This window comes from Vulpes lagopus, chromosome 1, assembly GCF_018345385.1.
Source record: "Vulpes lagopus strain Blue_001 chromosome 1, ASM1834538v1, whole genome shotgun sequence".
NCBI classification, from domain to species: domain Eukaryota; kingdom Metazoa; phylum Chordata; class Mammalia; order Carnivora; family Canidae; genus Vulpes; species Vulpes lagopus.
In genome coordinates, this window is record NC_054824.1 from 167,026,536 (window position 1) to 167,050,081 (window position 23,546).

Here is a 23,546-nt window from a genome sequence, read left to right on the forward strand (position 1 = left end):
AAAATAGTTGATGGAAAACAATAGTCTCTTCAATAAATGGCTTTGGAAAATTAGATATTCACATGCATAATAATAAAGTTAGACCCCTGTAAATCCCTTACACCACCCACAAAAATTAACTTGAAATGGGTTAAAGACTTAAATATAAGACTGGAACCATAAAACCAGAATAAAGCATAGGTACAAAACTCTTTTTACACTGGTCTGAGTAATGATTTCTTGGATATGACGTCAAAAGCACAAACAAAAATAGTAAAAATGAGACCAGAAGAGACATTTTTTTTCCCAAAGAAGACATGGCAAACAGGTGCATGAAAAGATGCTTAACATCACTAAGCATCAGGAAATGTGAATCAAAAACCACAATGAGATATTGCTTCACGCCTGTTAGAATGGCTATTATCAAAAAGACAAGACATAACAAGTGTTAGTGAAGAACAAAGAATGGTTGAGAAAAAAGAACCATTGTGCACCGTTGGTAGGAATGTAAACTGACATAGCTACTATGGAAAACAGAATAGAGATCTCAAAAAATTAAAAATAGAACTACCACATGAGCCAGTAATTCCCCTTCTGGGCACATATTTAAAAACACTGAAACCACTATCTTGAAAAGATATCTGCACTACCACGTTTACTGCAGCATTATTCACAATGACTTAAATATGAAAACAACCAAAGTGCCCATCAATGGGTGAATGCATAAAGAAAATGTGGTGTGTTTGTGTATATACACAAACACATTTATAATGAAATATATATATATATATATATTTCTTTTTAAAAAAGATTTTATTTATTTATTCATGAGAGACACAGACAGAGAGAGAGGCAGAGACACAGGCAGAGGGAGAAGCAGGCTCCATGCAGGGAGCCCAACGTGGGACTTGATCCGAGGTCTCCAGGATCATGCTCTGGGCCGAAGGCGGCGCTAAACTGCTGAGCCACCCGGGCTGCCCAAAATATATATATATATATATTTCAATGACATTTCATATACAATGAAACCTATGGAAGCAACAAATAAGAAGGAAATTCTGCCATTTATAACAGCATGGATGGTTTTTGTGGGTGGTATAAGACAGGTCTACAGGGGTCTAGTTTTATTCTTTTGCATGTGAGTATCTGATTTTCCAATGCCATTTAGTGAAAAGACTATCTTTTTCCATCAACTATTCTTGGATCCCTTATCAAATATTAGTTGGTCATCTGTGCATGGGTTTATTTCTTTGTTATTCAGGGCAGGAAGCTAAGTGAAAAAGTCAGGCAGAGAGAACAAATACTATATGATATCACTTATTTGTGGACCTGATAAAATCAAAACTCATAGCAACCAAATAAAGGTTGGTGCTTGCCAGACACAGGGGAGGGGTGGGAGAAATGGTTGAAGGTGCTCAGAAGGTACAAACTTCTAGTTACAAGATAAGTAAGTTCTGGGGTTATAATGCACAGTGTGGTTACTATAGCTAACAATACAGTATTATATATTTGGAAGCTGCTAAGAGAAGTGATCTTAAAAGTTCTCATCATGAGAAAAAAATCTGTCACTATGTGAGATGATGAGTGTTTAAACTTATTGTGGTGCTCCTTTAGAAATCTATATATATATTTATATATATAACATACATAATCATTATGTTGCACACCTTAAACTTATACATTGTCATATGTCAATTATACCTCAATGAAACTAAGAGAAAAAATAACTGAAAACAAAATGCCAATGTAAAGAAACAAACTGGAAGCCTCAAGGGCAGGATGCTATAAAACTTAGGCCGCTGCCTAAGTGTGCGGTTGTTACCATATCGCTTCTAGAAAAAAAAAAAAAAAAACAGCAGGCTAAGTAATAGTATATAACACGCTCTTTACATCTGCCTTGCTTAAAATAGAAATATTTCTTTGCTTACTTAAATTTATTGTGCATGCAAGGCATATAAACTACGAAATAAGAAACTAATCAAATCTTTCCAGAACACTGGCTTTCTATAAGATGTTATGTGTTACTCCCATTGTTACTTTAAAACTGCAAGGCCATCTTTACTGCAACCAAACAAAACAAAACAGACTTGAAAATGTCCTCATAGAGATTTATTTACTTTCATTACAGCAACACACTGCATCACTGGTAAAGACGGTAAAATTCATTTTAGAATATTGTTTTTTTTTTTTACCAGCCTCTATTTCCTTTGTCATATGTACACAAGTTAAAGAGGGTGACAACCTGCTAACGACAACCCTCACTATCAATAATATCATCCTTCCACCAAAACTTCCACCTATTTCTTCGAAATGAAATTTAAGAAACCAGGTACAGGAAAGGAAGGTACAAACACAGGGAAGAAGAGAGAATAAGAAGAGGTAGGGCAGGAAACTCTACATATAAGTAGAAGCAGAATTTTTTAAAAGACAGTAATTTATTGAATTGAAAGAAAAAAATCAATGTGTTTCTTTTTCTTCCCCCCATCCCCCTTTCCTTCCTTTCCTCAGTGTAGGAGTATTCTTTTTTTTTTTTTTTTTAACATTTTATTTATTTATTCATGAGAGATACAGAGAGAGAGGCAGAGACATAGGCAGAGGGAAAAGCAGGCTCCCTGCAGGAGCCTGATGTAGGACTCGATTCCCGGACTGGGATCACACCCCCTGAGCCGAAGGCAGATGCTCAACCACTGAGCCACTCAAGTGTCCCAAGGAGTATTCTTTTTATCTCCATAGAATCTGTGAAATTTCCACCTATACTTCCATTGACTCTACTAAAATAGAATTCAGATTCAAATTGCTTATTATAGTAGTTTGACTTTTTCTCAACTAATTAAGATATATAGTGCAGGCAATAAAAAACCAGTGAGTAGAGGACAGTAGAAGTACTAGCGCTATGACCCTTACCTGTCACTTCACAAGTCAGTGTAACACTCTGTTTCTCTTTTACCTTCACATCTTCCAATGTATTTTCACCCACAATGCGAGGTGGCACTAAAGAAAAAAAAAAAAAAGAAAAACCCAGAAAAAGTAAGCAACAATTCTTAACAGCAGGGTTGTTATTTTATAGGCATCTATGTTTACACTTTGATTAAGCTATTACCTTTATTTTTTTTAAATTTTTATTTATTTATGATAGTCACAGAGAGAGAGAGAGAGAGAGAGAGGCAGAGACACAGGCAGAGAGAGAAGCAGGCTCCATGCACCGGGAGCCCGACATGGGATTCGATCCCGGGTCTCCAGGATCGCGCCCTGGGCCAAAGGCAGGCACAAACCGCTGCGCCACCCAGGGATCCCAAGCTATAACCTTTAAAACAAACCCCCAAGTTATCATTATTTGTTTACTACAGTAATGTCATAAAACTATTTTGATCAATTCCAATTTTAAGATATAAAGTTGTATGTCATGAATTTCAATTACAATGAATTTTATTGTAACATAAGTTATAAAGTCTGGATAAAAATGTCAACAAGTTAATAACATTTATTAGACATTTATTTTTCCCACAGTAACTCTAATATGTATTCACGATAAACAAGTTACCAGAGTCTGAACAATTGTGAACTAAAAAGACATAGCATTTCAGCCATTGTAATCCAACTGATTACATCCAAATTATTTTAACATTGAATTATTGCCAAGAGTGTCAGTCCAGGGGTCAAAGAATACATAAATGTGAGATCAAGCTGTGGATAAGTTTTAACTACATCTAGAATGCCAACTAGATTGCTTTTCTAGATATTGAAAATTATAAAAATACCTAATACTGAAAGCCCAAAGATTTTTCTTTCTTCACCAGCTGCATTTCTTACAACACAAGTATACTGGCCAGCATCTTCTAATCTGGTCTGCATCAACCGCAGAGTCCTGCCTCCTGGAGAAGCAAACCATTGGATGACTCAAAAAGAAATCTGTAACTCTAACAAGTAAGCCAAGTAATGCTCAATTTAGGTAAAATTCAGTCAATATGCTTCAAAGGCCTTTAACATTCATTAATATCAAGCTTTTAAAACATCATATACTTTAACCCTGTTATGAAACAGAAAATAGTTTTTGTTTCAGTGGTTAAAAAAATAAGTACAATGCTAGGTGACAACAGGCAAGAAATGGAGTTTCCGGGACATGATGTTTGAACATAATCTTAAGAGGCAAGTATATATATATATATTTTTTTTTAAAGATTTATTTATTTATTTGAGAGAGAGCAATGAGCAGAAGGGGCAGAGAGAGGGAGAGAGAACCTCAAGCAGACTCTGTGCTCAGTGTGGGGCCTGACATGAGTTTTGATCTCATGACCCTGAGATTACCACCTGGGCCAAAACCAAGAGTCTGATGCTGAAGCAATCAGCATTTGTGCCACCCAGGCACCCAAAAGGCAAGTTTATTTTAATGGACAGAGGAGTTGAGAGATACCATTATAGGCAGGTATGAATGAAGATCTAGAGTAGAAAGTAGATAGGTGATGTGGTACTTCACATAGAGCAGGTGGAGCAAATGAGAGAGATAAGACCAGCTGGAGTATGGCTGGAGTATGACCACATTCTGTGGGCCCTTCAATGCCATGCCAAGGAATCTGGACTTTATTGTGTTCATTAAATGCTATGGAAGTGTGTAAACTAAAAAAAAACGTCATGATGTGATTTGTGCTTTAGAAGGACGACTGTGATAGGATGTTTAGGAAACGATACCCAGTTAGCCACTGGGCATGTGAAATGGGAATGTGAGAAAGAGGACTACACCAATAGCCTAGATTGTGATGACATCACTTTAGAAAGAATGGAAGAAACCATGAAGACCAACTACTGGTTTTCAATGGACTTTCATAGAATCCTATAACTATTTCAATCAAAGTCTATTAGGGGGCCCTTGACTTGCTCGTGCAACTGTGCTTTTTTACTTTTTATATTTTGAACTTCCATGTAATGAAGAGAGATTCTTCATCCAAGAAATTCTTGTAGACTGAGAGGGAAACTCTGATATGCTGAAGGGTATGATTTGGAAAGAAACTCCAATGAAGGACAAAGGAAGAGAAGCCAGCAAATGGGACTGAAACAAAGTCTGCCAAGAGAGAACAGACATTGAGAGAAGAGGCCCTTGAAACCATTTGAGAAGTAAATTCTAAAAAAAATAAAAAGAGAGAGAGAGAGAAGTAAATTCTCAGAAAAAAAAATGTAAATCATGTCTTAGATTAGACTTTTCTAACCTGGTATACTTTTGCTTGGTTTCCCGAATTGGAACTAAAACAATTGAAATAGTTAAACATGAAAATTTTCATGTAAATATTCACCTGGCTCTGGACTCCTCGGGAGGGTCCATCTGTTTTCTGTTTTTATAAATACAGCAAGCTGTCACTGAGCTTTTCCTAGAAACACCCTCCCCATTTTCAACTGGTTGAAAGGTGACCTTAGTAGTAACTTATTTACTAAACAAAGCTGAGTACCAGAATTCAATATTTTTCCCCCAATTGAATTTAAATAAGGAAAGTTAAATACAGAAATTACCTAAACATGTCAAAAAACTTGTGTTAATTAGGCAAGGATCCAAGCACACACTGCTACTTCAGGTTAGTGAGACCATAATATGATTCCAGTTGAGAGAGATTCAATCAGTACAATGGTTAGGAGTTATTGCTAGCTCTGCAAACCTCAGCCTCCTGTCTCATGATCTTTCTCTTGTTTCCTGGCTCTCTCATTTAATCGGGTCAAAAACAACAAAAAGATCTGACAGTAAGTTACACTTAAACGGAAATGTTTCTTGTACCTGTTAAATTCCTTTAGCAGCTATCTTTTCTTGGCAGATAACTTCATAACAATGACAGGGCTTTCACAAAAGTACTGCTTTCAGAAAATCTGTACTCAAAGTCTCAGGAGAACTAGTCTTAATCAAACAGAAGTGTGCAACAGACCAAGGACCAAGCAAGTCATGTGCCATTCATCTGATTCTCATTCATCTATTGCACAATACACATGTTCAGCTGTAAAACTGAATGACTCCTTTGGCAGCACCACAAGGTCAAATACTTTTAATGTGTTCACTCAGGGATCTCCAGCTGCTAGTCAAGCAAAACATAAGCTAAACAAAACCAAAACACCACTCCCGTAAATCTATAATAAGCTAGAGTAGATCACTCTTTGTGATAACAGTACATCACTACTATCTTGCCTTTTTCATTTCCAGGAGCCCTGATGTAGCTTTTATATTTAAAAAGAGCCCTAATTTTTCAGCAGTTGAGATTCTGTGCCTAGAATCTTACATACACTGGCATTCCTTTTAACCTCTGGAACTAGGGAGAATCAGTATAATCCTTTTTTGTGCCATGGTTCTTGAAGTATTTAAACTTAATTTTCACTACGTAGGTATAAGGTTACATACAGTTTATTTTTCCAGGTTAATACAATTGGAAATGTAAATTATTTTGCAATAATTCACCATCATAGTTACCCTTCTTTGAAAATATTGTCAACAAATCCTTCTTCTAGTCTTCCTAATGAGTAAGTTAAGTCAGAATACAATTGGTCTCTTCCTTTTTTTATTCATGAAAATATATTTTATTAATGTGGTGAAATACTGCATTGATTTTCTTGATAACCATATCACACTTTTAATGCATACTGAACAACAAACACAATTCAGAGATCTTCTTATAAGAATTCTGAAGCCACATGTCACCCTAATTTTCATCTTTTTTAAAGACTTATTTACTTATTTTAGAGAGAGAGAGTGAGCAGGGGGAGGGGCAGAGGGAAAGAGTGGGAGAGAAGCAGACCCCTGGCTAAGCGTGAGCCCGATGCAAAACTCAATCCCACAACCGTAAGATCATGACCTGAGCAGAAATCAAGAGTCGGAGGCTTAACTGACTGAGCCACCCAGGCAGCCCTCATCATTGCCTTTTTTTTTTTAATGTAAGTGTAGGAGTTTATTTAACTTTCATTTTGTTAGGTTTAATTCAAAATTTCCAGAGTGAGGTGTGTTTGAATTCAGATGCCTTCACTCAGCACATTAGGTATTCTTCTACGTGTCCAAGCCTTTTATTAACTACAGCTTGGCAAGATTGTTTCCTAATTATTATTATGAAGGAAGTGAAGTGCAGACTCCTGTGGCATGGCCTCAAGATCCCTGTCTTACCGCTTACACTGGTCCATAAAGGACAAGCTAATAAATTTTCTTAAATAATTCGATGGGGAATAGGCTGACTATCTTTTTACAATAAGCATAAAGTCCTAGCTCATTGGAAACTAACCCATCCTGAAATACTTAGTTAAATGGAGATTTGTTATATAATGTGATTCATTCTAGACTTTGGCTTCAATTTCTGTACTTCTTTTCATTCCTCACTTTTCAAATGGGTTGTTACTCATTTTAGCATGAATGCTCTGACATACCTATGATTTAAGTAATAAGCAAGTGCTGAGATTTCTTTTTTAAAGAGGATCTAGAGGTATTTGGAGACTCCCCCTTTCATGTAGCTTCTGATGTCCTTCTAAGTATTTTTTCCTTAATATGATCAGCATTATAGTAAGCAACTAGATCAAAAAGAAAAAATAAAATACAGAGAAATTAAGGGGAAACTGTGGCCATATGAAGCTAAGCAGATTATCAGGGTATGAAAATTTCTAGTACCTGAGAGAATCCTCACAGAACTGCTAAGGCTGACAGGCCACCCATCTTTAAGCCACGTAATTGAAGGCAGGGGAATTCCTGAAGCTTCACAAGTCAGAGACACAGAGTTCTTTTCCACAACACTGATATTTTCAGGTATCCCATGGTTTCCTATGATGCTTGGAGGGGCTATATGATAAAACAGACAAGAAAAGGAAAAGAAGTTAGCTAACATATACCAAACACCAAATCCTTAACAGCCTATGGTTAATAATAAGACCTCTATTTCTTGGTCAACAGTAAGCAAAATAAGCAATCACAACAATTAGCTTATTAGAAGTAGCAATATTTTTAGTGTGACATTCCTGGAAGTAAAAATGTCCTTCTTCCCCACTCATAGCAGCAAATGACTTTCATATTGTTATTTTATTGGTAGTGAATGATTTTCTATGACTCACTCATCTTGTCTGGTAAATCTCTAATATGAATTCATGACCTTCTTATAGGCAGAGTTTTCTAAAAAAAACAATCCTAATCCTAAAAATTAAAAGTAGCCTAACAAAAGAAAGACTTAATATTGAAACTTCTTCTCTTTTATATTCTGATTATGTTTGCTTTGGCTCACACGTTTGCTACAAATTAAAGATATTAGTACTGGAATTTGTGCATGTCCTAATTGGATTCAAGCTATAAAATTGTGCCTATTAAAATTATCATTGTTTCTGTAGATTTATAAATCGCAGGGGTGGCTGGGTGGCTCAGTTGGTTAAGTATCTGACTTTTGATCTCAGCTCAGGGTTGTGAGTTCAAGCCCCCATGAGTTAAAAAAAATGTAATACCTAAAGATTCTACCCAAAAACTGTCAGAATAAATGAATCCATTAAAGTAGCAGGATATAAAATCAATACACAAAATCTACTGCATTTCTATAAATTAATAATGAAGTCCCAGAAAGTGCAATTAAGAAAACAATCTCATTTACAATTGTATCAAAAAGAATAAAATACATAGGAATAAATTAACCACAGAAGTGAAAGACCTGTATGTTAAAGACTATGAGACAATAATGAAAGAAATCGAAGAAGGCACATGAAAGTATTGAGGAATTAATATTATCAAAATGTCCATACTACCCAAAGTAACCTATTTTGTAAGCAATCCCTATCAAAACTCCAATGGCATTTTCCACAGAAATAGAATAAATAATACTAAAATTTATATGGAGCCTTAGAAGACCCCAAATAGCTAAAGCAATCTTGAGAGAGAAAGCCGGAAGCATTATGCTCTCTAATTTTAAACTATTCTACAAAGCTATAGTAATTAAATCAGTGTGGTATTGGCATAAAAACAAACACATAAATCAATGGTACAGAGAATAGAGAACCTGGAAATAAACCCACTCAAACACAGTCAATTAATTTACAACAAAAGAGCCAGGAATATCTGATAGGGAAAAGACAGTCTCTTCAATGAATGGTGCCGGGAAAATTGCATAGCGAAATGCAAAAGAATGAAATTGGACCACTATCTTACACCATACATAAAAATGAACTCAAATGGATTAAAGACTTGAAAATAAGATCTAAAACCATAAAGCTCCTAGAAGAAAACATAAGCCCCTTGACACTGGTCTTGGAGAAGATTTTTCAAATGTGACACCAAAGGCAAAAAGCAACAAAAGCAAAAATAAACTACTGGGACTATATCAAAGTAAAAGGCTTCTGCACAACAAAGGAAACAACAAAATGAAAAGGTAACCCACTGAATGGGAGAAAATACTTGTAAATCATATACCTGATAGGGGGCTAATATCAAAAATATATAAAGAACCCATACAATTCATTAGTCCGAAACAATCAATTAAAAATAGGCAAAGGCTATGAATAGCCATTTTTCCAAAAAAGACTTAGAGATGGCTAAAAGGTACATGAAAAAGTACTCAACATTATTAATCAACAGGGAATGCAAATCAAAAGCACAATGCGCTATCACCTCACAACTTTTAAAATGGCTTTTATCAAGAAGATGAAAGTTAACAAGCAAAGAGAAAAGAGAAAGGAGAAAAGAGAAAAGAGAAAAGAGAAAAGAGAATCCTTGGGCCCTGCTGGTGGAACTGTAAATTGATGCAGCCACTGCTGGTAAATAAGTTTTTTGAGTTTCCTCAAAAAATTAAAAATAGAACCACCATATGATTCAGTAATTTTACTTCTAGGTATTTATATGAAGAAAATGAAAACACTAACTTAAAAAGATATGTGCACCCCCATGTTCATCACAGCATTATTTACAATAGCCAAGCAATGGAAACAACCTATGTCCATCAATAGATGAATAAATAAATTAAAGGATATATATGTGCAATGGATTATTGTTCAGTTGTTAACAAAATTTTGCCATTTAAAACAACATGGAAGTACCTCAAGGGTATTATGCTGAGTGAAATAAGTCAGACAAAAAGATAAATACTGTATGATTTCTCTTAGATGTGGAATCTAAAAACAAACAAATAAATATAGCCAAGTTCATAGAGAACAGTGGGGGTGGGTAAGCTATTTTTGTTTCTGGTTTAAATAAACTGATTTTTTACAAAAAATTAAAATTGCAATTTAAATTACAGGCATACAAATGGCTGTCCCCAAGTATATATATGTTTGGTCTATTTCTATTGACATTTATGGCTCATTAATTAGAATATTAAAGCTGACTTCAGTACAACTCATGAGCAACTGATGTGGAGTCAGTAAACTCTAAGGAACCTAGACATATACTAACCAAGACAGCAAATTTGGAAAACAAAGAATCAAGGAATAGTACTTGGGATAGTATTGGTTCAAAAGCACTTGAAGAAGACAATTAGACAATTAAATCTACTTTACTATGCACTTTTCTAAGAGAAAATCCAATTATATGCCTGTTTCAGCAAGGTAAGAAATGGGAGGTCAGGCACAGAAGGATAATTGATGAGACTGGTGCAGGGAAAAGGTATATATGAAGAAAATCATAGACTGTAAATAAAAAACCCAACACTGAAGGCTTGCATTTCCCATCTGGGATGCTATAGATTACAATGGCCAGTGGATAGACTTATTGAGCTTCTGTATACTTACTATGTACACTTAAGTCATATTTTCTGTCAGTCATTCCTGCTACATTCACAGCAACACACACATAACGGCCTGTGTCAGATATATGAATGTTCTTCAGCTGAAGGATGCGACCGTCATCCAATATTTCCATTCCCCTTCCCTTGGTCAAAGGACGGCCATCTTTCATCCAGGTCACTTTAGGTTGAGGAATGCCCTGCACCTCACACTCCAAGGAAATACTCTTCCCCCGAGTAACAATAATTTCAGTAGGGTGGTTGCCACTATTGGATATAGTTGGCCGAACTGAAAAAAAAGAAGAAGAAGAAAAAGAGAAAATAGTGAAATAGTAAGGTTTCAAATCTTGCATAGGAATTTTTATCAGCCATCAAATTCATTTTTGATGTTGAAATATTAACTACTGAAGAAAGGACCCAGGGCTAACAGACATGGCATTGCTATCTTGAGAGGTGGACTTCCTTTCCGATGTTTCAAAAATGTGTTTGTGCTTAGAATAAAGCTATCAACACAGTCAGAAAAGAATTCTGTTTGTTACTTTCCCTGATTTTTAACAAGTTATACAACACTTGAACTTATCACTCATAGCTCTAATTTACAGAAGCCTTCCTAGTAGTAACAATAAAACAGGTATGGTAGCCTTGCTCACAATCAATTCCTTTCTTCCTTCTACTATCCACTATAGGAGCTGGAAAAGCTGAGACTGTTTCTCTGAAACCTGAGGTGGCCACATGAATCAATTCAGGCCTATGAAATCTAAATAAAGATCTGCTTGGTAGGCATGAGGGCTAAAGGAAATGGGCTTGGAATTTTTTTGCTGTTTTGATGAAAAGAAAACATACCACGCCTTACCCTTATTTTTGCCTTCACTGTGAACTTGATACGGTTGCAGCAATGATCTTGAGACCACCAAGTTAGGAACAGGAGAATCCTAGTTCTCCTGTCTTGGTATAAGTAAGGTACTGCCTAATTCCAGGGACTGCCAACCTCAGGCTTTCTAATTCTAAGAGAAAATAAGTCTCTAATTGGTTAAGTCACTAATCACCAGTTATTCTGTAGTTTTGCAGCTGAATTTACCTAATTGATACTTATTCCAAGAAAAAAAGTTAGGCCAATTCTAATACATAGGTGTGTGGGGGAATAAAATGGGCCAGCATTAGTAATCTTGTGTTCTAGTGCCAGTCCTACTATAATCAAGCCATGTGACCTTGGTCATTCATGGAAACCTCTCTTGGGCTTAGATTACTACATATGCAAAATATAGGCAATAATTTTGTTTCATATCATAGCTCATGTAAAGGTTAAATGAGATAAGCAAATATTTAAAACACTTTAAAATCTTATACAAATTAAATGTTCTTTAAAATGAGGTATTTTCGCATTTTACAAATATACCCTATGATACAATGCCATCTCTCCCCATTCCACACATCCACTATCCTGCCCCCAATACATTGCAACCACACTGATGTGTGTTCTATCAGCATGCTGATGCAGAGTGCACAGCTGTATTCCTAAGTGAATGACAGAAATAAACAATTGCTCTTTGTTTATGAGCACAATTCAAACATGTGAGTCTTATGATAGGTATATTATAACCATATTGCCTTGAATGTATCTTAAAGATATAAAGAAAAAGCAAAAAGAAAAGACAGAAAGATTAAAAGAAAGTCTGGCTCATCAATAACTTACTGTAAACTTGGAGACCGTAGTCTTTCTTTGCAGTTCCAGCAACATTCGATGCCACACATGTATAGAGCCCTGCATCAGATTTTTCAGCAACTGAGATCTGTAACTGTCTGCCTCCAGAGAAAGTTCTGACTCGCCCTGCAGAATCAGGCAGTACAGGCAAGCCTGCAAAGAAGACAAAATAGCAGAATACGAAGCAAAAATATGTAGCATTTTGCGTACATACTCTGATAAATAAGTTTATTTACATCTTAGCTCGAGTTCCTAAAAGGAAGATGACACTGTAAAATAATCCTATGCAAAAAGAAGGAGGAGAAGAAAGAAGCGGAGGAGCAGGAGGAAGAGGAGACATTATCAAGATTATCTTCTCCAAATTTTTCTTTCAATCAGCATTGCATTTGAAAGCATACTTAGAAAAATAACATAAAATCATAAAACAGTAAGACAAAATGATTTTAAAAATACAGATGATCTGATACTTAAGGATACAAATAAATATTTGTTGATTAATAAACTGAAAATTTGTTCAACTACAGAATTCCATCTTCACATACATTGCATAGCTGTCACAAATATAGCAAAAATGTCATAGAAAGTATTTTTTAAAGTTTACTCTAAAGAAGAAAAAAGAATTCTTTGAATGGTGGACTCTTGATCATTATAGCCACCCTGTAATGCATTAGATTATAAAGCAATCAACTAATACAGATAATTACTTTTTTATGGAGAACAGTTTCAAAACTGAGTATTTTCAGCTCGATAAAGTGTTATCACATGCTACACATTTAATATAAAGCAATCATGCTATCTAGTATTTTAGTATGCAAACCCCAGGAAAGTTTGTCTATAAACTGATCTGTTTGTCAAACAAAATATAAATTCATGTAACATTTATATTTAATTTTATAAATGTTGACAATGAATACTGACCTCTCTTCTTCCAAATGAGATTTGGGGGTGGAATACCACTTGATTCACACAATAAACTAATGAGATTCCCTTCAATGACTGTAAGTTGAGCAGGTTCATCAGAACCATAAATACTTGGTGGTACTGAAAGATGAAAAAAAAATGAAAAAATACTATTTTTACATTGACTTAACATAAAATTTCCTAATACTTTACATTAAAAAAAAAGGTTTCTAATCAAATGACACAAGGAAATAATTAGCACTTGAGGCTGACATATCAATACCATATTATAAGTCAACTGTAAGATGTAGAATAAATACCTATTAGCAGACTTCTTGTTCTCATAGATAGAAGCTTAATTAATATATATATTCAGAGTGGCATACAAAGAAGCTAATGCACTGTAGATAATTAGACTTCTTGCATCAAAAAGCTAAAGCATCTACCAAATTTACACTTAACCGTCAGTTGTGCTCAGCCAGTTTTACTGAACAGAACTGGAAAACACCAGGTTTACAACATTATTTTATGGGACAGACACAGGGGTTTGATCTAAGAAATGGATGTTACATCTTCTAGAATGCACAACCTTCCTCCTCACTGTCCTTCGGCTTCCCTTTGGAAACTTTAAGTGAACCCTGACTACCACACTTCTCTCAAGGAGTCTGAGTCTGCCTTTGCTGGCCGAACTCTCCCTTCATGATGCTCCTCTGGCTGCAGTATGGTGTGGGAGCTTGTTCTCCCAAGCTCCTGGGAGTTGAGTGGGGGGAGAATTCAACTCACCCTCAATGCCTTCCATTATTCAACTTCAACTGCCCCCATGTGAAAACCTATTCCTTTGAGGCTCATGCCACCAATTTACTTGTCTTTCTCCCTCACCATCATCTATGAACTCACCATTCTTTTTGTATTAACTGAACAGCCTGGTACTTGTTTTTATCCTTCCCCTTCACATGGAGACCTGGCATTCTTCTGTATGAACTCAACATCTACATGTCTATCCAATCTAAGCATCATGGCTTACTCCCATCCTTGATCTCCTCATCCTTTCTCCACCATGTTCATCATCTAGAATGTGTTCTACTGCTCTGTCCTTATAGCTCTTTTATTCAATTATTCCCAATTCTCATTTTATCAACCTAATTGAATCTCAAGTCTTTTCACCTCTCAAAAACCTCCCAATCCAGCTGCCTAAATCTTGTTTACTGGCTCTCCAGCTTAGATTTCATGATCAATAATTTCAACTACTCCTTTGCCAATAATCCTAACTACCCTGCACTGTTGTACTTCCTATTTTACAACACCTTTTTTCTGGATGAATACTACAGTTTATTCAGAAAACTCGGAAAACTTGGCAGAAGAAAATGACAGATGGAAAACTCAGCAGAAGAAAATGACAATTACATAGACTGCCATCACTATAAGTTCATCATGTCCAACCTCAATTCCACCCTCCTCTGCTCCCATGGCTTCCATTGACACAAATACTTGCAAATCTGTATTTGTAAAGCAGACCCCATCCGAGGTCCAGATTTTTATACCTGACCATTAACCATCTCAACTTGGATGCCTTTCAAACTTGACTTGCCCACAACTGAACTCAGTTACCTTTGTTCCTTCTCTGAGGGAAGGACACTGCTATCCACACGGCCTAATTGGCCAACTTGTACTGACATCCATCCTTTACTCTTCTTGTTTTCACACCTCTCCATGTAATCAATTAGTCCTGTTAATTCAATTTCTTTAATACTACTAGAGTTGATCTGTTTTATTCCCCAAATATGGATCTGAACACCTTAGTCCTTCTTAAAATCATGTTAACAGTACTCAATTGCCTCAAGAATCAAATCCATCTTTAAAAATTTTAGGGGTCCTTTTCAATCTGCCCCTTTTAACCTTTCCTACCTAATATCTTCTTATTCTCCACTTCACCACATCAGGCTCCATAGTGAATGATGCTTAGTTCAATGAATGCAGACAGTATTCTCCAGGTCTTGCTTCCATCCCCTTTTGAGAGCTAATGCCTGCACATCCTTAGAATCTCAGTTAGATGTCATAAATCCTGATATGTCTTCTCACAAATACTCCCATAAAATCTCTTAGGAGATTTAACTTTAATTGGCTATTTAAAGTAAAGATATTTCTGCAGCAGCAGACTATATGTTCTGTGAGACCAGTGTCTTTGTCTTTCTCATCAACCTCTCTATGCCTGCATGAAGCATAGTGACTAGAACAGAGAGACACATCATTAATATTTTTTTGAGTGACTCTATCCTTGATGTATCAACTTTCTCCCCCATCATTTATTATATCTACCATAAACTACTTTCCATTATTTAATTGCTTTTCTTTAAGAGGCATTCATCTTATTTATAAACTACACTTTGCAGTTTATGTCTAATTTCATTTCTCTGCAATATATGACATTATTAATTTATTCACCTACCCACCCACCTATGTCCAATTTATTTGTTGTCTATGTTTTTCCTTTTGGAAACACTACTGTCCTTAGTTTTCATGACACACGTTTTCCCTCACCTCTTTCACTGCTTCTTCTCAGTTTCTCATTTGTGTCTTTTTTTCTGTCTCTTTTCTTATATGGTACATGTGAGAGTCATTCTACAATACTCTTCTGTACACACTCTTATTCTCTAAGGGACCTCAACTGCCACATATATAATCATGTCTCCAAGTTTATATTTAAAATATTTTCTCTCTCTCTCTCTTCAAATTATAGGCTTCTATTTTTGCCTGCATTGAGGACAGCTTCACATGGATACTCTACAGCTATCTTCAAGATAGCATCACAATAATGAATTTATCGCCTCACTTTCTAACTGATCATCTCTCCTAATTTTTCTTCTTTTCCACCTTTACTTGACAACACCTAGTTCAGCATCTTGTCCATATTGGAAGTTATACAAATATTCTTCCTATTGGAAAGAAGTGAGAAAGAAAAGGAAGGAGTAATGGAGGAAGAAAAAGGATGGAAGGAGGCAGGGACATATGTTAATGACACATAACTAATATGTAGTAGATAAATTACCACCTAGTAAATTATACTATTTAAAGGTAAATTAATCTTTTATAAAAGAGTGAATAGCACCTCTCCTAAACTTCCTTAAAAATTTTTAAAAGGGTGATTTATCATTAACAAATCATTTTCTACATAAATACATGCTTTTAAAGTTTTAAAACATATTTTCTCTCCACTGGAATCAAATTATTTCCTCTACCTATTTTTATTTTAAAAATGTGGTTTTGAATAAATTTTTACAAATCCAAGATAAATCTCAGCTCATTATCTCAGTAGCTAAAAAGTTTAAACAAATATCAAAATTAGGAGATCATGACATGTTATAAATGAACTTAAAGAAGTAAATAACATAAAGGTGACTATGCTGGAAATGGGGGTACTTTTTAACAATTAGCATACAGTTATAGCTGAGTAAAAGTGATAATTCCTAAAAATTATCTTAATTGGTAACATATGGTAGAATTTCAAGCAAGGATAACTTTTCTAACTGGTCAGTAGAATAATCCCACCTCCCATCAAGTGTGGGTGTTCTCTCTCACACACAGAATCCAGATGCATGACTTGGCCTTTTGACTTATTTCAACTGATCATCAGTTCATGGAGAAAGATCAATCATTAGAAGATACTGGTTGTAAGAGCTAAAGGGAATAAGCTTAGGCAGGAGAGGAAAACCATTCCACATCAAAATTACACACACTTAGGATAAGGAAGTCTATCTATAAGTGATCTTAAATTAATTACATATAATCACACTTACCCCAAATGTTGACATTATAGTTTTTCTCAGTTTTTCCAGCAACATTTGTTGCCTCACAGGTGTAGCGACCAGTGTCTTGAACTTGAGCATCTTCAATCTAAAAACAAAACCATGCTTTGAAACCTCAGTTTCTATTTCATAATTGGAGTTTTTCTATTGTTATTAGTGACTTCTTATTTTTCATGAGTATTCTAAAGATTTTCAAACATATAGAAAGGAGAGAGAATAGTAAAAATGTATGGCTATGTGCACATCACCCACATTCAACACTCAAATCAACACTCAACAATTTTCATCTATATCATACTTTAATTATTATTAGTGACTGAAGGTCTAGAAAGGCATTTAAAATATAATTAAATAAAATCCAGATAAAATAGCAACAAAAATCAAAATTTCTGAATAAATTATTTAGGGCTTTAAAATAGATAATATTTATATGTCTAGGATGTTGTTCAGTAAAATAACACCTGTATTACTGGTTTATTACATGTTTTCTTCCTATACTGGGTTTGGCAAACTGCTCCTTTTTTTCAAATTTTTATTTTAATTCCAGTTGCAGTGCAATATTGGTTTCAGGAATAGAATTCAGTGATTCATCACCTACATACAACACCCAATGCTCATCATTACAAGTGCCCTCCTTAACATTCATCACCCATACCACAGCCACCTCCCTCCATCGACCCTCAGTTTATTCTCTTTCAGAGTCTCTGTTTCTCTCCCTCTCTCTCTTTTCCCTCTTCCATATGTTCATCTGTTTTGTGTCTTAAATTCCACATATGAATGAAATCATATATATTTTCTTTCTCTGACTTATTTTGCTTGGCATAATACATCCTAGCTCTACCCACATCACTGAAAATGGCAAGATTTCATTCTTTTTGATGGCTGAGTAATATTCCATTGTGTATATATACCATATCTTCAGTTGATGGACATCTAGGCTTTCTCCAGTTTGGCTATTGTTGATAATGCTGCTACAAACAGCAGGGTGCATGTAACCCTTCAAATCCATATTTTTGTATCCTGTGGGTAAATACTTAGTAGTGCAATTGTTGGATGTTAAGGTAGTTCTATTTTTAACTTTTTGAGGAACCTCCATACGGTTTTCCAAAGTGGCTGTACCAGTTTGCCTTCCTACCAACAGTGTGAGAGGGTTCCCCTTTCTCCACATCTTCACTGATATCGTTTGTTTCTTGTGTTGTTGATTTTAGCTGTTCTGACAAGTGTAAAATGGTATCTCATCATGGTTTTGATTTATCTTTCCCTGATGATAAGTGAAGTTGAGCATCTTTGCATCTGTCTGTAAGTCATCTAGATGCCTTCTTTGGAAAAATGTCTATTCATGTCTTCTGCTCATTTTTTAACTGGATTATTTGTTTTTTGGGTGTTAAGTTATATCAGTTCTTTATATATTTTGGATACTAACCCTTCATCAGATATGTCATTTGCAAATATCTTCTCCCATTCTGTAGTCTATCTCTTAATTTTGTTGATGGTTTCCTTTGCTGTGCAGAAGCTTTTAATTCTGACGAAGTCCCATTAGTTCATTTTTGCTTTTGCTTCCCTTGCCTCCAGTGACTTGTCTAATAAGAAGTTGCTATGGGGGCACCTGGATGGCTCAGTTGGCTGAGTGTCTGACTCTTAGTTTTGACTCATGTCATGATTTCAAGGTCGTGGGATTGAGCCCCACATTGAGCTCTGTGCTCAGTGGGGAGTCTGCTTGGGATTCTCTACCTCTCCCTCTGCCTCTCCTCCCCACCTCAAATAAATATAAATCTTAAAAAAAAAGTTACAGGGATGCCTGGGTACCTCAGTGGTTGAGCGTCTGCCTTCGGCCCAAGGTGTGATCCTGGAGTCCTGGGGTTGAATTCCACATCAAGCTCCCTACATGGAATCTGCTTCTCTCTCTGCCTGTGTCTCTGCCTCTCTCTCTCTCTCTCTCTCTCTGCCTCTCATGAATAAATAAAATCTTTAAAAAAAAGTTACTAAGGCCAAGGTCAAAGAGGTTGCTGCCTGTGTTCTCCTAGAGGATTTTGGTGGTTTTCTGTCTCACAATTAGGTCTTTCATGGATTTTAAATTTATTTTTGTGTATGGTATAAGAAAGTGGTCTGCATGTTGCTGTCCAGTTTTCCCAACATCATTTGTTGAGACTGTCTTTCTTTTTTCCATTGGATATTCTTTCCTGCTTTGTTGAAGACTAATTAATCATATAGCTGTGAATCCATTTCTATTCTGTTCCAATGTCTGGTTTTGTGTCAGTACCATACTGTCTTGATGACTATAGCTTTATAATATAGCTTGAAGTACAGAAATGTGATGCTTCCAGATTTGCTTTTCTTTTATAGGACTGCTTTAGCTATTTGGGGTCTTTGATGGTTCCATAAAAATTTTAGGATTGTTTGTTCTAGCTCTGTGAAAAAATGCTAGTGGTATTTTGATAGAGATTGTATTAAATGAGTAGATAGCTTTGAGCAGTAGAGACATCTTAAAATGTTTGTTCTTACAATCCATGAGCATGAATGTTTTTCCATTTTCCTTATATCCTTTTCAATTTCCTTCATAAGTGTCCTATATTTTTCAGAGTACAGATCTTACCTCTTTGGTTAGGTTTATTCCTAAGTATCTCATAGTTTTTGGTGCAATTACAAATGGGATTGCTTCCTTCATTCCTTTTTGTGCTGTTTATTGATGCTTGGAAATACAACAAATTTCTGTACATTGATTATATACCTTATGACTTTGCTAATTCATGTCATGCCTTAGTTCTATCAATTTTTGGGGGGAGTCTTCCAGGTTTTCTACCTACAGTATGATGTCATCTACAAATAATGAGAGTTTGACTTCTTCCTCGACTATACGGATGCCTTTTATTTCTTTTTGTTGTTTAATTGCTAAAGCTAAGATTTCCAGCATGATGTCAACTAGTACTGGTGAGAGTGGGCACCCTTGTCTTATTCCTGACCATAGGGGAACAGCTCTTGTTTTTCCCCATTGAGGATGATGTTAACTGTGGGTCCTTCGTATATGGTCTCTATGATATTGAAGTATGTTCCATCTATCTCTACTTTGTTGAGGATTTTTGTCCAGAAAGGATGCCGTATTTGTCAAATGCTTTTTCCCCATCTATTGACAGGGTCATACGGTTCTTATCTTTTCTTTTATTAATGTGGTGATTGACTTGTGAATATTGAACCATCCATGCAGCCCAGAAATAAATCCTACTTCGTCGTTGTGAATAATTCTTTAAATGTACTGCTGAATTTGATTTGCTATTATTTTATTGAGTATTTTTGCATCTATATTCATTAGGGATATTGGCCTGTAATTCTCTTTTTAATTAGGGTCTTGGTCTAATTTTAGAATCAAAGTAATGCTGGCCTCATTGAAGGAATTTGGAAATCTTCCTTCCATTTCTATTTTTTGGAACAGTTTGTGAAGGATAGGTATTAGCTCTTCTTTAAATGATTGGTAGAACTCCCCCCCCCCCACCCCGGGAAGCCATCTGGCCCTGGACTTTTGTTTTTTGGGAGATATTTGAATACCGATTCAATTTTCTTTGCTGGTTATGGGTCCTGTTTCAGTTTTGGTAGTTTGTATGTTTCTAGTAATTTGTCCATTTCTTCCAGACTGCCAGTTTGTTTGCATATAATTTTTCATAATATTCTCTTATGATTATTTGTCCTGCTGTGGTGTTTGTTGTGTTTTGATAAGTCTTGGCCATAGTAACACTTTTCTATATAGATTTCCTGAAGCAAGGGAAATAAAGGCAAAAGTAACTACTGGGACTTCATCAAGATAGAAAGCTCTACACACCAAAGGAAACAACAAAACTCAAAGGCAACCTATGGAATGGGAGAAGATATTGGCAAATGACATATAAAGATATTTATTATTGGGATGGAATATTATCTAGCCATAACTAAGAATAAAGTCTGGCTATTTGCAACAACATAGTTGGAGCTAGAGAATATAATACTAAATGAAAGAAATCTATCAGAAAAAGACAAATACCAAATGATTTTACTCATATCTGGAATTTAAGAATCAAGACAAATGAACAAATGGAAATAAAGAGAAATAAACAAACCAAGAAACAAGAGTTTTTTGTTTTGTTTTGTTTTTATTTATTTATTTATTTTATTTATTTATGATAGTCACACAGAAGAGAGAGAGAGGCAGAGACACAGGAAGAGGGAGAAGCAGGTTCCATGCACCGGGAGCCCGACGTGGGATTCGATCCCGGGTCTCCAGGATCGTGCCCTGGGCCAAAGGCAGGCGCCAAACCGCTGCGCCACCCAGGGATCCCAGAAACAAGAGTTTTAACTATAGAGGGCAAACAGATGATTACTAGAATGGAGGTGGGTGGGGGAATGGGTGAAATATGGAAGCATTGAATGCTTAAACTACACTTAAAACTACACCTGAAACTAATGCAACACTGTATGTTAACTATACTGGAATTAAAATAAAAACTTAAAAAAAATTTATTGATTGCCTGGTGTGTTCCAAGCAAAATAAAACGGTCAGAATCTATTACTTTACCTGCTTGAAGATTTGCATGAATTGTTTTGGGTATAGGAGTAGATTTCTTCAGAGCACAGATCTCAATTGATTTGGGAAGCCAGAAAAAAGATGATGGTGAAGATTCAATAGACCCGATTTCTTCACTGGTTTGAGAATTTTACCAGTTGATTTCTAGAGTTCTGGGTCTGCCTCTAAGCATGGCCAGTGCTTTTCGCTCTTCTCCCCCTATATAGCTCAACTGACTCATTCTACATGCCTCCTATCAGTTATTCTGGCCTTTCCTTCTTCACCCAGATCCTCTATTACAGATCATAATCCCTAAGGTCTCTACTTCATTGCCTCTAACACACTTCACATTCCCTCTCATTTTCTCCCACGCTTCTGCTCTCCTTATATTAGCTTCTCAGCTTCCTCTATGTGGACACCATCATCCACTTCTCAAGACTCTCTTTGTATGTGAGTAATAGTCTTCCTTTACCAAGAAGCTATGTGGAATAGTGGTTAGTAGCATGAGTTTTAAAGCTATACTCCCTGTATTCAAATCCCATTTCTGACACCTAGTAACTATGGACAGATTACTTAGCCATTCTTTCCCTTTCTTTCAATTTCTCAGTAGGGTTATTATGAGGACACTAGCTTACCTGCTTTCTTTAATCAGGCCTTTTGTCCCATTAATATGAGGACACTAGCTTACCTGCTTTCTTTAATCAGGCCTTTTGTCTCATTTACACATAAAAAGTCAAGGAGACTTCTAAGACTTCCAGGCAAACATAGCCTCCCCTTTTGCTATCCTCCTAAAATGTATTATCTGTACCATCCAAATAGTAATTAAGTAATTACTAGAAGTAATGAGACTTATAGTACTTATTGAATTTTCCATGGAATTGTTAATTTTCATATATTTATGCAAAATTGGAAGAAATTGAGGGTAGGAACTATGTCTATATTTCACATGGTATGCAGAGCATCTAGAATGGGTATTTATTTGCTGACTGGTTGAATGACTAAAAATGAAGCACTCGTTACAAGGGTTCTACAATATTTTCCCAGAAGCATTTCTGGATGGCTTCTGGCTACAAATATGGATAGACAAATATCTAAATCTTACTAAGCATAAAATTTTAAAATACTACAAACCTCATTAATAAAAGGGTACCTAGAATTTTATAAGATGAAATTAGAACACTTGTAGATGGGCAAGTTTAAAATCAAAGCCATGAGCTTAGGAATAATATAAGAAGTAAATGAATCTATAGCCTTACCTTTAACACACTTCCATTTTCAGAGATACTGAGGCCTGGTTTCTTCAGCAAGGGGCGGCCATCCTTTAACCAAGTCAAAGTAGGTGGTGGGATAGCATCACTCTGACATAGTAACTCCACAGATTGGCTAATGAGGACAGAGACGTTCTGTTCTTCTCCCATAATATTTGGTGGAACTAAGTGAAAGAAGGATTTTTCTTCAGGATAAAACAGGCCAGCATACTGCTTATCTTTATTAATCATCAGGACATACACAAATAAATTTATTAGTTCTTTTGAGATGTAGGATCACAATAATTCTAACATACCCTCTTTGCATCATTTGGCTTAGAATCAAGTATTAATAAATCCCCAATTAACATGTTCCTATTGAACAGAAATACTTTTCATTAACTTTTCACTTTAAGAAGTTTTAGAACTGGAAGTTCTCACCAAGTGCCTATTTCAGAAACTTTTTGAACTAGATGTTACTGCTTAAGATTTCCAAAGTAGTAAATTACTCATGAAACACTCTGGAAATAACAATAATTAAAAGCATACATACATTTTGAGAGTTGTTTATATTTTTGCAAAAGAAAATAAATTTTATAGACATGGAGGCAAAATAAAAAAAAGTAGAGTTGAAAGAGACCATCTAATCCTGCCTCACAGTGTGTAAAACATGAAGTAGGTAGGTGACAG

At 35.6% G+C, this 23,546-nt stretch overlaps 1 protein-coding gene across 1 annotated transcript in view; it reads right to left on the bottom strand.

Annotated features, from left to right (window-relative positions):
• The window catches only part of HMCN1 (hemicentin 1), a 465,430-nt gene that overhangs the window by 132,332 nt on the left and 309,552 nt on the right, over nucleotides 1–23,546 (bottom strand). The window contains exons 41-48 of the mRNA XM_041767864.1: nucleotides 22,866–23,041; nucleotides 17,073–17,169; nucleotides 13,297–13,419; nucleotides 12,370–12,531; nucleotides 10,684–10,965; nucleotides 7,598–7,765; nucleotides 3,738–3,851; nucleotides 2,884–2,970 (exon numbers count right to left, since the gene is read on the bottom strand). Of these exons, the coding sequence (XP_041623798.1) occupies nucleotides 2,884–2,970; nucleotides 3,738–3,851; nucleotides 7,598–7,765; nucleotides 10,684–10,965; nucleotides 12,370–12,531; nucleotides 13,297–13,419; nucleotides 17,073–17,169; nucleotides 22,866–23,041 (1,209 nt within the window). The remainder of the gene's footprint in view (nucleotides 1–2,883; nucleotides 2,971–3,737; nucleotides 3,852–7,597; nucleotides 7,766–10,683; nucleotides 10,966–12,369; nucleotides 12,532–13,296; nucleotides 13,420–17,072; nucleotides 17,170–22,865; nucleotides 23,042–23,546) is intronic.